The sequence below is a fragment of the Vigna unguiculata genome, chromosome 4 (assembly GCF_004118075.2).
Source record: "Vigna unguiculata cultivar IT97K-499-35 chromosome 4, ASM411807v1, whole genome shotgun sequence".
Classification (NCBI taxonomy): domain Eukaryota; kingdom Viridiplantae; phylum Streptophyta; class Magnoliopsida; order Fabales; family Fabaceae; genus Vigna; species Vigna unguiculata.
Window position 1 is genome coordinate 16,451,215 of NC_040282.1, and position 13,064 is coordinate 16,464,278.

Here is a 13,064-nt window from a genome sequence, read left to right on the forward strand (position 1 = left end):
CTGAAATTTCCAGAAATTGGTGCAATGCCTAGCGACAGGCTATGTGCTGCCAAACGCCATTGCAGAACAGAGTGACATTTTGGTACTGTGAAGTGTAGAGGGGAGCCTTGGATTTTTGTGAATCAATTTAATGTTGAACAAGTGATTGGGAAACCATGTGGACATAGACATAGGGGGATGATATACCTAAATTAGTAGTATGAATTTATGTGGGTGTGTGTGAATCATTGTGCTTGAACCAGAACTAAAAACCAATATTGTGCAAGTACTGGTGTGGCGTCTAGCGGTGGTTATTGACCTGCCAAGCGATAGCTACAAAATAGTGGGTTCTAGAGCACGTAGCGCCTCGAGGTGAGGGTGGTCCTACCAAGCGATGTCTACAAGTCAGGGTGCTCTAAGGCACTTGGCGCCTAGTGGCACGTGTCCCCTACCAGGCGGTCTGGAACTAGGTTTTGCTTGGCGGCTCTGTAGCAGCGCCAGGAATGCAGAGGCCAGACTTGTGTATTGCATGCTTTGGATATGTGTGATCTATAAGGCTTTGGTGATATCTTGAAGGTCGGCTTGCTAGTGTTCCTTGAGTTGTGGCTCAGAACATATCCCCTAAGTTGTGGCTCGGGATAGGGGTTAAGCACGTGGCATTCCTTGAGTTGTGGCTCGGAATGACATCTCTTGAGTTATGGCTCAGGATGGCGGATGAACACGAGGAACTCTTGAGTTGTGGCTCGGGTTGGCGAGTGTTGCCGGTGTGAGTGTGCGCATTGTGGCGTGTACGGATAGGTGCAGTTAGATTGCCCTCCTTAGTATTAAGCTGGCGAGTTTGGTAGTCTTGGGACGTTATGAATGTTATTCGTATTGGGAGCTCCACCTGGCGTTACGAAGTGTGGTCCGTAGCGTGGTTTCCCGCATGTGCTCTACCAGTTGTGGCTGGTAGATGTGATAGTAAGACACCTTGAGGTACTCATCAAAAGACGTAGAACACGGGTAACATGGTGGTGGCCATGTGACGTGAAATCAAAGGATGAAGTTCCTTTGGTATGCTTGTATTGATATATATATATATATATATATATATATATATATATATATGAGTTTTATTTGTTAGTTCACCCTATCTGCTTGTGTTTGGCGATGATCGTGTACGCGGTACACAGGAGCAGATGATGTTGCACGTGAATTTGGTGAGGCATAGCGTCAGAGCGGGGCTAGATTAGGAGAAATTTTTTTTAGTGTTTTGATGTTTATGGTTTTGGAATAAATTTGTAAACACTTATGTGACGCTTTATAGTTATGGATTTAAGTTATTTTACATTGAAATAAAGTTTTAAATTTCCAGCATTTTTGGAAAATGATATTTCAATAAATGTCGCGTATTTATTATTTATTTAATTTTATTATTTAAATCCGTAATATCCGGTCAGGATGTTACAGACGTCCCACATGAGGAGATGTGCCTATGTGGCATGCTCCTAATGGAGATTATTTTCCATAGGTAGTTGTCATGTGTCATGTTTCTAGTGGGAAAACTTTTTGCAAAGCAATGGCCACATGACACTCTAGGAGTGGCGTGCTTTTCTATAAGTTAGTGGCCACATGTCCTCCTCTCAATGGAGAGGATTTCTAGACTTGTACACTTGTACCTTTGGTTAGGGATGGTAATGTGAGTCGGGTTGGGTGATTCGGCCTGTAGTCTTACAATGAAAAACGTGGGGTGGGCTAAGATCTTGAGCCTGTTGGTCTACATAAGCTTGGCTCGCATAATCCACAACCCGTGCGGGCTTGGAACGGAGCGGGGCGACTAGCATGTTGGCCTACAATCAATTTCCCCTAATTGAAAACCTAATTTTTCTTTTCCAACGCGTAAAACAACTTCACATCACTCAACTTTCTTTCTTTGTTCTCATTACTCTTTCTCGCAGAGTCTCTTTCTTTCATGATAATCATGGAACATGCTTATCTCAATATGTCATCAAAGCTAATCATATCTTTCAAGCATGAATTCTACTTGCACTTCAATCAACACCAAACCTCCCTTTTTCATGTTGTTTTTTCATGACAATAAAAAGCTTTTTGATCAGATGCATTATGATCTAATTATATCCTGAGTATGCATCCATGAAGCTCAACAATCCACATCTAGACACATTATCCACCAAGATATCGATATTTAGCAAAAGGATATGAATGTTTGGGGCCATGCAACATTGAGGTCGATGAAATTCAAACATATCCTCCATTCAAGATATTGTATTTCCCTAATATGGTCAACCCTTACCAACTTTTGAATCTCTATACTTGCAAATCTCACCTATTCCTCTCCTAGCCTTCGTCGCCTTTGAACTTTCACCTTCGATCTTGGGTCGACATTTAACCGATGACACAAGAAGTCTAGATCTATGTTCGGCATATCTGAAGAAGTCCACGCAAACGATCGTAAGTCGATTTTTAACATTTGAATCAACATTTGTTCGATGTCTGAATCGAGTCCAACTGCAATCTTAAACCTCTTTTCATCTGCTATTTTGATCTCTTTGACCTTTCCCACCAAATGTGGTCATCTATTACTATGTATTATCCTAGAGACTAACTCGAAATTTTAGATTGGGTTAAAGAGGTGATATAGTAAGTTGTCCGACGAGCTCTTAGGCCATTTTCATAACACTTTTTTGAAACTTTCCGGTTCACTCTCATCGTCACCACCTTTCTTGCCTCCGTTGGAAACTTCATCTTTAGATGAACTGTCGATGTGATCGCCCCGAGCTTATTAAGGGAAGGCCTCGTCAATAATATGTTATAAGAGGATGAGGCATTCAACATAATGTATCGAACCAAAATGATTTTTATTTCCTGCTCATCTGAGAAGATCATCCACAGGTTGAAATAACCTTTTACCTCCACATGCTCTCTAGAAAGTCCTATTATGACTCAGAAGTGTTCAACTAACTCCTAGGAATTTGATGTCCCACAAAGTTATCCTAAAAAAATTACATTTGTCGAGCTACCTTTATCAATCAAAACCCGATGTATGTTCCTTCCCATCATTATGATGGAGAGAACAAGATGATCGTCCTCATGAGGAATTATCCCTCTCCGATCATAATCTATAAAGGTAACGACAGGTGTTGGCTCTACACTTCACTTTGTTTTCTCTACCACCATGACACTTCAAATGTATCGCTTTCTCGTCAACTTAGACAGTCTTCCACCCGCAAATCCTCATGCTATGGTGTTAAAGTCCCCTAATACAGGGGTTTCATGCTTATCATCGAGTACCTTCTTTGAACCGTCCTCTTCCTTATCTTGGTATAGCTTTGCAACATCCCTCACATCAATTGATTTATCAATGAATGAAATTTTTATATAGTTTGTCCCTGAGCTTGATGAAAGTGACACCAAGTACTCGGTCTGGTCCCAAGTACTTCGGTAGTAGAGGTAGGGAAATACAATTGTTGAGAGGTTTCTTCCTCCTTCAACATATATGGTAGAGACAACGTGAAGAAAGGACATTGGGGCCTTACTTTCCCCCATTCCTCTAGCCTTTGAGCTACGTATGGTGTGTACCTCTGATCTATCATTTTAAACGAATTGTCTTCCTTTGAATTCCTTGAATCCTTGATACCCTTTATGTTGGTAACCATGCGCTTTTCCTCGTTTCTCTTTTGTCTTATAGCCTCCTCAATTTTTATGTGAAGTGATGCTCGTCTTCATATTTCTGCTAACGACCTTCGGGTATTCTGAGTAAAGATTCACTAAAGAGGTTCGGGTGTAAACCTTTAACAAAGGCTCTAACCAACATTCCCTTGTTCGGATCTACTAGGCGCATGCTAAAGTCACAAAACCGCTCTAGGAAAACCTTTAGGGATTCATCCATTCTTTGTTTTATATTAAACATGCCAGTCATCTCCAGGGGCTTTGCATGGTTTGTCGCGAACTACTTCGGGTAAATCAGAGAGAAAACTAAGAACGAGGTTCTGCATGACCTATTATATAGACCTTCCCCACCAATATTCATGCTACATCTGGTAACCATTGATTCTTCGTCTTGTGGAGTGGGGATCATTTTTTACTGAGACCACATGGTGGGCACCAATTGTTCTGGCAAAAAATTGTGTATCTTTTATCGAATACAAAATTTGGAGAACCCTTTAAGCTAATGTGATAACTCAAGATAAAATATTTTTGTCCTTTAACTATGGGCGTTAACATTTTATTTATAGGAAAAATAATTACAAATCATTTTTATTCTCCAAAAATAGAAAAATATTTTAGTTACAAAGGATTATAACTAAAATAAAGATTACAAATATAATAACAAAATACTGATTAAATATATTACCAAGATAACATAAATATTAAATAATAATTGTAGAGCTTGTTAATTCAAATATCGGTTTTGGGTTGAGCTCTTTGCTCGACCTACATGTGACTTGTTATTGTTAGACCGATATGTTTAGTTTAACCTAGACTTTAATCTTTCTTGCTCATGATATAAAACTTCCAACTCGATCCATAGGTGACTTGAAATTGGATCATTGTTTAGCCTAGATGGACAAAGTCCTCAGGCTGTTAGGTCCATTATATTAGGTAGTTGATCTTTGAATTAAACTTTCACAATTATAATTAGGTCAAAAAGAACCAAAAGAACTCGGACACACAATAGAACTTAGGTATTATACATTAATATTTAAATTTAGGTATTTTTCTGAAGTTGTTCGGTATTTATTTTTTATTTTGATCCTAAATATATTATTATTATTATTATTATTATTATTAAAGACTATCATAAGAAAATAATTTTATGGACTAAAAGGTAAATTAAAAAAATGTCTAGAGTTACTTTTAATTTTAGAGATTAACAATAACATCAAAATACAATTTACAAAATTTATCCCATCAAATCCTACAATTATCCACTGATAAGTTAAGGAACATTAGGTTATAACTTATAAGCCTCTTGGAGTGTAATTGGCTATCATTTAGTAGATGACAAATTCTTTTCTTTACGATGGACAATAAGTGTAAAACTAAATTTGCACTCTTCTTTTTAATATAAAACTTCAACTACCCATATAATATTGAAAAGAAAAATGATATTTTAATTCACTTTTTTTAATTTATTTTTAATTTATTATTTTAATCATTATTAAATTATTTTTTTTTATTTTTTTTAATAATGTGATGTGATAATCTAATGATGATTGAAATGATAGATTAAAAATAAGTCAGAAAAGAAAAAAAATTAAAATATCATTGTCCTACCGAAAATGACTCACACTTTTATTCATATTCGCACAACCCATAACATCCTGTGTCTCTACCATTCAGCCAATTGCACAACTTACAGTGGCCGTCTTCATGTCATAGTAATCCACTTAATGTAACAAATAACAACGAAACCTTACTTTAAATGAAGACATATGCTGCACCAAGAGTCCTTGTCCTGAATTGTTTTTTTTTTAATGTTAATATAAGATTTTCATAGTATTTTTGTTCTATATTTATATTTATAAGAATATTTAATATTTTTCTTCTATTTGTTTTCAACGGGAATAATTTTTTTTGACTTTTTTTATTTTAAAACAAATTACGTAACTTTAGTTAATATTATTCAATTTTTAACTGATTTATTATATATATATTTTTTTAAATATTAAAATTAGTCATTTAACACATAAACAAACTGCTAATGACCAATAGTAACTTTACACTAACAAAATTGTTTTGATAAGTAATCACTTGTTAGTACATTCTTCAACAAAATATATAGAATCCAAGAAGCACAAAGACTTAATAAATTCTTCAAGAAGATCCAAACCCAACTAGAACGTTAGTAAGCCATCATTACTAATATCAAAATCAAAGTAACAAAGTTACTTTCTTTTCCTCTCACCCACTTCCACCTAAGATTTAGACCGTTGCTAAATTAAACCTTTTCACTTTGTCAAGTTCTACTACATTGATGAAAGGCAAAGAATCTCTAAGTATAAGCTGTATTAAACTGTTGATTATTCAATCAGCCACAGATACAAAAAAGACACTACCCAAACCTTCAAATTCTTCAAAAATTCTTCTCATTCATCATGGCTGACACAAAAACAAACAGCAAAATCTCACTGCCTCAAACCCATCAACCAAACCCCAATCTTGAGCCTCTCTTGCATGCCCTTGATCCCATATCACTGATCCTCAACCAGAATTCCAATTCTGACAACCCTTTTCCTCTGAGACTCACCTCAGTAGACAGTTTCGTGTTGGAGAGAGGACCCAATTACACTGCGTATGCCGAGTTGAGAGAATCCAGGTTGCACATGAAGTGTTTGATGCAAGACCGGAAACAACAGGCTCAGGTATCGGAACCAACCACAAAACCTGCAACACCACCAAGGAAGAAACAGGTCAAGTTTCAAGCTTGTGAGAAAATCTCAAAAGGGTCCTTTTCTATTGCTCAGTCGGTGCCAGATTTTTCTGCTGCGTTAAGGAAAGAGAATAGGAAGCCTGTGAATACTCCGCCTTCAATGACACCACCAAGCAAGAGTGGTAATGGGGTGGTTTTGAGTTCAAGGGGGAGCAAGTCAGTCAGTGTGATGGCTCGGAAGAGCTATGCCTGCATTGATGAACTTAAGGTTTTGTCTTCTGCTACAGCCATTGCCATCAATGGTGAAGGTAGAGGTGGAGGAAGGAGTAACAAGGTGATGGGAAAGACAGTTTCAGGACACACCAGACAGTTTTGAATGCTGGTGTTCTGGAAATGTTGTTTCCTTAAATTTGGACTTGTTCTTTATTGGTTGAATTTGTTGGCTTTGGGAGGCTCTGGAAATGGTTGTGTGATTTATCTTTTTATTTCCATTCATTCTATTTTCTGATCTCTTTCTGAGGATCCTACTGTATAATGTAAACTTGTAAAGTTAAGGTGTATGTAAAAGTGTTTCTCGCTGTAACACTGATATAGGAAATACACAGTTTTGCATTTCTTCTTTAAATGGACTGGTTGATTTTTGTGTTTTGAAATGAAGTATCTTCGATCAAAGATTCAACATAGTTCTATGATTTGTCACTAATGTTTAACCCAAACTCTGCCATTCATCTCTTCCCACATTCTACTAGTAATATTGTAATTGCTAAAATTTAGGATAAAAAATTTTCTTTTCCTTTTTCAATAAAATTCTTCCTCAAGTTTCTGTTACCAACCTTTGGGTTTAAAGATTTTAGTGGAATATTCTGTTTGATTGTTCCTGGAAGGCAATAGTTGACTTAGAGGCAAATTATGCAAAAAAAAAAAAAAAAAAACCGAGATTTAATCAGAAAAAACATCATGCTAGTCCACGGTTTCCCTTTTATTTGATGCATAGAATGTGCCCAAGTTGTTATATGAGGAAGATCTTAATCTCTCTCAACTTGTGTCATTTAATATTTATATTTTGATCGTAACAAACAAATAAAACAATTTTAATGTCTCTAGCATATTTTACCTTGTGTGCAACAAGTATTAGATAAAAAATCTTGATACTTGATCATGACCAATAAAAGCTTCTTGTTAAACTACCAGTCATGATTGAAATACAAGAAGAAAAATTCAAACAAGCTCACATTAGAAATCTACTATAACGGATTAAACAACTACAAAGAGGAGAAGAATCTTCAACAATCTTCACATGAGTGCAATAATAATATCCTACAGGAAAATGTTCTCTCACAAAAATAATAAATTCCACAAAAGACTTCCCTTACATTATTTTCAAATTTTGAATTATAATTTTGTACAATTTCCTTCTGTATCAATGTCTACTTCTTTTCCTATTTTCCTTTCACCTCTTCTCTCAACTTCTAATAAGGTTGTTTACCCAAAAAGATTATCATGTAAATCTATTATCTTCGCCCCTTCTAAATAAAGAAATAATAGTTTTATTGTTATTATTTATCTTAATTGTTATTTATGCGTTGCTGATTTATAATTCTTTTTAATTGTATTATATCCGAATACCAACTTTATTAATCTTTGGCTTAAATACCTTTTTGATCCTCATTTTTGTAGTGTTTGTTGCGGATGATCCTCATTTTGATAGAATGTTTAAAATGGTCATCATTTTTACCGAATGTTTAAAATGGTCCTCATTTTCGCAATTCGTGTTTTATTTGGTCATTTTCTGTAATGTCGTTTAAATCATTAACGGAGCATTGTACAGGTGGCACGGTTTGTATTAGGGTGTGGTACGTGTACTGTACAGGTGTGGTAATTAGATATTTGGGGATAAATAAGTGAGCTAGGGTTTTGGTAAGGAATGTTTGGGCAGTTGGTGAGTTTTGGCAATCTTGTTCCTCCATTCCCAATTGGTGTTGTTGCAATTTTCTTCTTCCTGCAATCCCATTATATAGGTATGTTACGGTCCCCATCTTCTTCCTTTACCACTGGCTGTAATCGTTGGAGGCAACCGTGTTGTATCACTTCGTGCACTATTGGTGGTTCAACGAGAAATAGATTAACCTCGATTTGTAACTGCGGAGAGATGACAGTTTTGAGGATGGCAAGAAGTCCAAAGAATATTGGTAGAAAATTTTGGGTACAATCTGTTTTTATTTTTGTGTTAATAATAAATTGGTTTTAATTTTTTGTTTATTGATTTACAGAGTGGTGGTTCCAATAATGTGGGCTGCCAATTTTTCAAATGGTGGTGTTGATGAAAAGGATGTCATCATCATGATACAAATGAGGCAGATTAATGATTTGGAGAAGTCATTGAAGGTTGCTGAGAAGAGGCTGCAATTAGTAATAGGGTTCATTTGTGTTGTTATTGTATTATTCGTATTGTTATTGTGTGTAATCTTTTAAAGTCCAATCTGTTTTGTACTATTGTTAAATGAAGAAATGAATTAGTTTGATTATGTTGATATTAGTCCCAACATGTTCAAAATGACATCTTAATCTGAGCATTGAAGTAAGTGATATTGATCTAAGCTTGGGAAAAATTAAATTGATCTAAGTCTGGAAGAAGTTAAATTCATAATATTAATTCATCCTCATCAAAATGCACTACATCAATGATTGGTATGAAGTCCTCGACATTGACATTGATGAAATTCATTGCTGCAATAGCATGGCAGCAAGGGATAGCAGTCAGAAGTCATTTCCTACAACTGCAATGTTGAGCATCCACATGCACTATGCTCATAGCAGCCTTCCACATGAGTATCTTTAATTTTTGGCCAGAGAATCTTTTTCTGAATTTTGCATACAGATGCCTCATGCAAAACCTGTGCTCAATAGTGGGTAATAGGTCCTGAATGGTAGGCACTAATCCCTGTGCAATGATAAGATTATTAGTACTTACAACATTAAACAAAAATTAATAAATTGAACATATATTAAACATACCTTTTGTTGGTCATACATAAAGGTCATTGTCCCACACACGTCAATACATCCAAGATCACCATTAAGCAATTCCAAGAACCATGTCCAAGTTTCTTTGTTTTCAACTTCCACAACAGCATACGCTAAGGGCAGTAACTGATCATTAGCATCTCTACCCACAACACTCAACAACTCACCTTCGTATTTTCCTTTTAAAAAACAACCATTATGGAAGTAATTTAGAAACCATGTAGAACATCACAACAATCGAATGACAAACAAACCCCAAAATAGAATTACGAAAACCCTAACCCACGAGCAAACACAACCCAGAAAACCCTAAATCCACTTACCTCGTTGATGATGATTAACTAGAAAGTTGAAATGAAGAGCGCAACTGCAATCCAATGATGAAATGACAAGTATTAGCTACTTCCTCTGCAAATCCGAGCTCAAGAAAGACGAAGATAAAGAAATTTCCCTAATTGCAAAATTTTTCCTAAATTGAAAAGTTAACGTTAATTAGCCATATGTACAGTACATGTAACACACCCTAATACAAACCGTGCCACTTGTACAATGCTCCATTAATGATTTAAACAGCGTTACAGAAAAGGACCAAATAAAACACGAATTGCGAAAATGAGGACCATTTTAAACATTCGGTAAAAATAAGGACCATTTTAAACATTCTGCCAAAATGAGGATCATCCGCAACAAACACTATGAAAATGAGGACCAAAAAGGTATTTAAGCCTTAATCTTTTAAAAATATCTATATTTTCTTAAATAATTAAAGGTTAGATATATTTTTAGTCTCTGAACTTTGACGTAAAATTGAAATTCATCAATATTTGAAACTTTGATACGTTTTGGTCCTAAAAATTTAAAAATAAATGGTTATAATCTTCTTAACATAATTACGTTAAATTTTTTTGACGTGTCAAACACGTTTTCCAGCTAACATTGTGTCAAATGGTGTAAACATCTTAAATACTAATATAAAATGCATTTGATAAATTCACTATTACATTTTTTATAATGAAAACAACTTATAAAAATAAGTAATAATAATAATAATAAACTATATATTAATATAAGCATAATTTATTATTGGTTCTCACGTTCTTCCGAACCTAGTTCTTTTCATGCTCGAAAATGTATTAACAAATAAACAAATGAGGATATGAGGCCCTAATGGTCTTTTCTAATTCCAATATCACATCTCCATGCACTTCACCCTATGTTACTTTTATCGAGTTTAAATCTACGCCTCTTAGTTGTTTGGTTCTTTTGTCTAGCATTAGACTAACTTCATGTGATAAGTTGTCCTTTAACAATGGGAGTTGCTATGCATTTCTTTAGTTGCCAAACATGAGATGCATTATGTAGATTTCCAAGAGAAGGAGGTAAGGCAACTTCATAAACTATTGGACCAATTCTTCTAATAATCTAATATGGTCCAATGAACTTAGAAGTCAACCTTTTCAATATAGTGCGAGAAGTTGTAAGAATATGTGATCTACAACTTCAAATTTCAATGATTGTCTTCTCTTATCTGTATATGATTTTTGTCTAGTCGAAGATGCTTTCATCTTCTTTTGAACATGTTTTACCTTCTCATTAGTTTGTTGTAGGAATTTATATCTTAGTAACATGCTTTCACCATCTTGATACCAACATAAATGAGTTCTACACGTACAAAGCTTTAAGAGGTGTCATTCTTATACTTGTATGGAAACTATTATTGTAAGTAAATTCTACCAAGGGTAAAACTTTTTCCCAACCTCCATGGTAATCAAGTATACAAGCCTGCAACAAATTTTCAAGGGATTGTTCTTACAAAGCTTTTAGCGTAAGGAGAAATTTCAATAGAGTTTTGGTACTTGCAAAATAATACCTTTTCTTTTTGTTCTTCATATTCTTCTGCAAGAAGAGTCTCTATATAGACCATTTTAAACCTTTTTTTTTGTTCATTGAGTACCTTTGAACGTGCTCAAAGGTCTTCTTTCCTTTCTTTCTATTATTGTCTATTGAGCTTTGACATGAAGAAGCACTAAACACATTCCATGAAGCATTAATTACTCTTTTCTTTATGCAACTTCTTTGATAGTTGACAATACTTATCTTCTTAGGTTGCATATCTTTGTGTCAGATAAAGTTGATGGGTATTTTATCTCTAGCTCGAATTCCAAGAGACATTTGAATGAAGTTTTTGAACTTAGCACAAATCTCCTATTAATAGATAATGAAGACATTCTTTGCAGCATAAACTTAAGCTTAAGAATATTTTTCGAGTATGTCTGCTTAAAATGTTGGATTTTCATTGATCCATATTTGTTTATCAGATGGAGTGAAACTTGACCTAGTACTTTATCATCACATATTCATGATTTGATTAGCGTTAGTCAAACATAACTTCTTCACGTTGTTCAAATTTATGCTTTGTTGTAGTTAAGCACTCAATTAAAAAAAAATGTTGTTGGACTTTTGCTCTAACAAATTGATTACTTGAATTGGTTAATTGTTCAAACTTGGATTTGAATGTTTAGAAAACTATGATTAGAGGAATTATTTGGTTCTTGATTTTGTGGATGGACCTCATATATGAAATTATCAAGTAAGTAACCGGTCAAGTGAAAACACATAGCGGCTCAGGCCGCCTACTTCAAAAGAAAAGACATCATCTATTGATAACATCAAACTTAAAATATCGCAAACAAGGCTCCTGGTACCAACAAACACTAACTCAAGGCCTAGGCTTAGCCCAGGCCCATCTAGGACCCAAACAATGGCCCAACCCACAAGAAGGGCATACATAATTAATGACTCTACAAATCCACGTGGACCCCAGCAATTAAAGATACGCTTTCATTACTCCCTTGATCAGATATTTGACTTTTTGAGAGCCCTTTCGCTGACTTGATCGTCATAGCCCTATCCGCAGGTAACCCCTCAAGGGTCCAAACTGCATGCATTGGTAGATGGCATATGCAAGCCGAAGAGGAGCCAACTCGAGAGGTTGAGGATTGAGATAAGGCAACATTTGTGTCCCTAACATCTCTTATTTGTTTCCGCAGGAACGATTCTTATCTTTCTCCTAAAATCCTTCTAACTCGAGATTAAGCTTAACAACCATGACTAACAATACAAATGGATTTGTTCATCACAAGAGAAAAGTAAATGATCACATAATGTAGGTAAGGTGAACTAAGTCATAAATGAATCATGATACTTAGACTACTAGTAAAAAGAGTTACACCTTAACTATTACTTATAGCTTTCATCTTAGTCATGAATATTTGATTTAATAATTTGTATGAGAGTTAAAGTCTTATGTTGGAACATTAGTTATAACTATTAGTTATAGTGTTTGACCTATTGATAAGGTTTAATCCACATGTTAATTTTTTCATAATTTCATTTAAAAGTTGTCCACACCCTATTTTGATTGGGCAAATAAAATAATATTAAAAATATAATAAAATTAATTAACTTGGAAGAAAAATACAAGAAAAAGATAAAATTTTAAAATATTAAAAAGAGATGAGTTTAAAAGGAATAAAATATCTTTATCTAATAAAAATCTTTTATTATTCCATTTGATAAAAAATCAAAGTACAAAAATATTTAAGTTACTATTTTTTTAAATATGTTTTATATATATAATACTTGAAAAGAAAAAAAAAATAATTGCACTAATTGTTTATTTGTATAC

At 34.6% G+C, this 13,064-nt stretch overlaps 1 protein-coding gene across 1 annotated transcript; it reads left to right on the top strand.

The window, feature by feature from the left end:
- The first annotated feature begins 5,832 nt into the window (after positions 1-5,832).
- On the top strand, positions 5,833-6,977 carry LOC114182385. Its single transcript, XM_028069259.1, has one exon. The coding sequence runs from the start codon at positions 6,078-6,080 to the stop codon at positions 6,726-6,728; it is 651 nt and encodes a 216-aa protein (XP_027925060.1). The 5' UTR covers positions 5,833-6,077; the 3' UTR covers positions 6,729-6,977.
- The last annotated feature ends 6,087 nt before the right edge of the window (positions 6,978-13,064 follow it).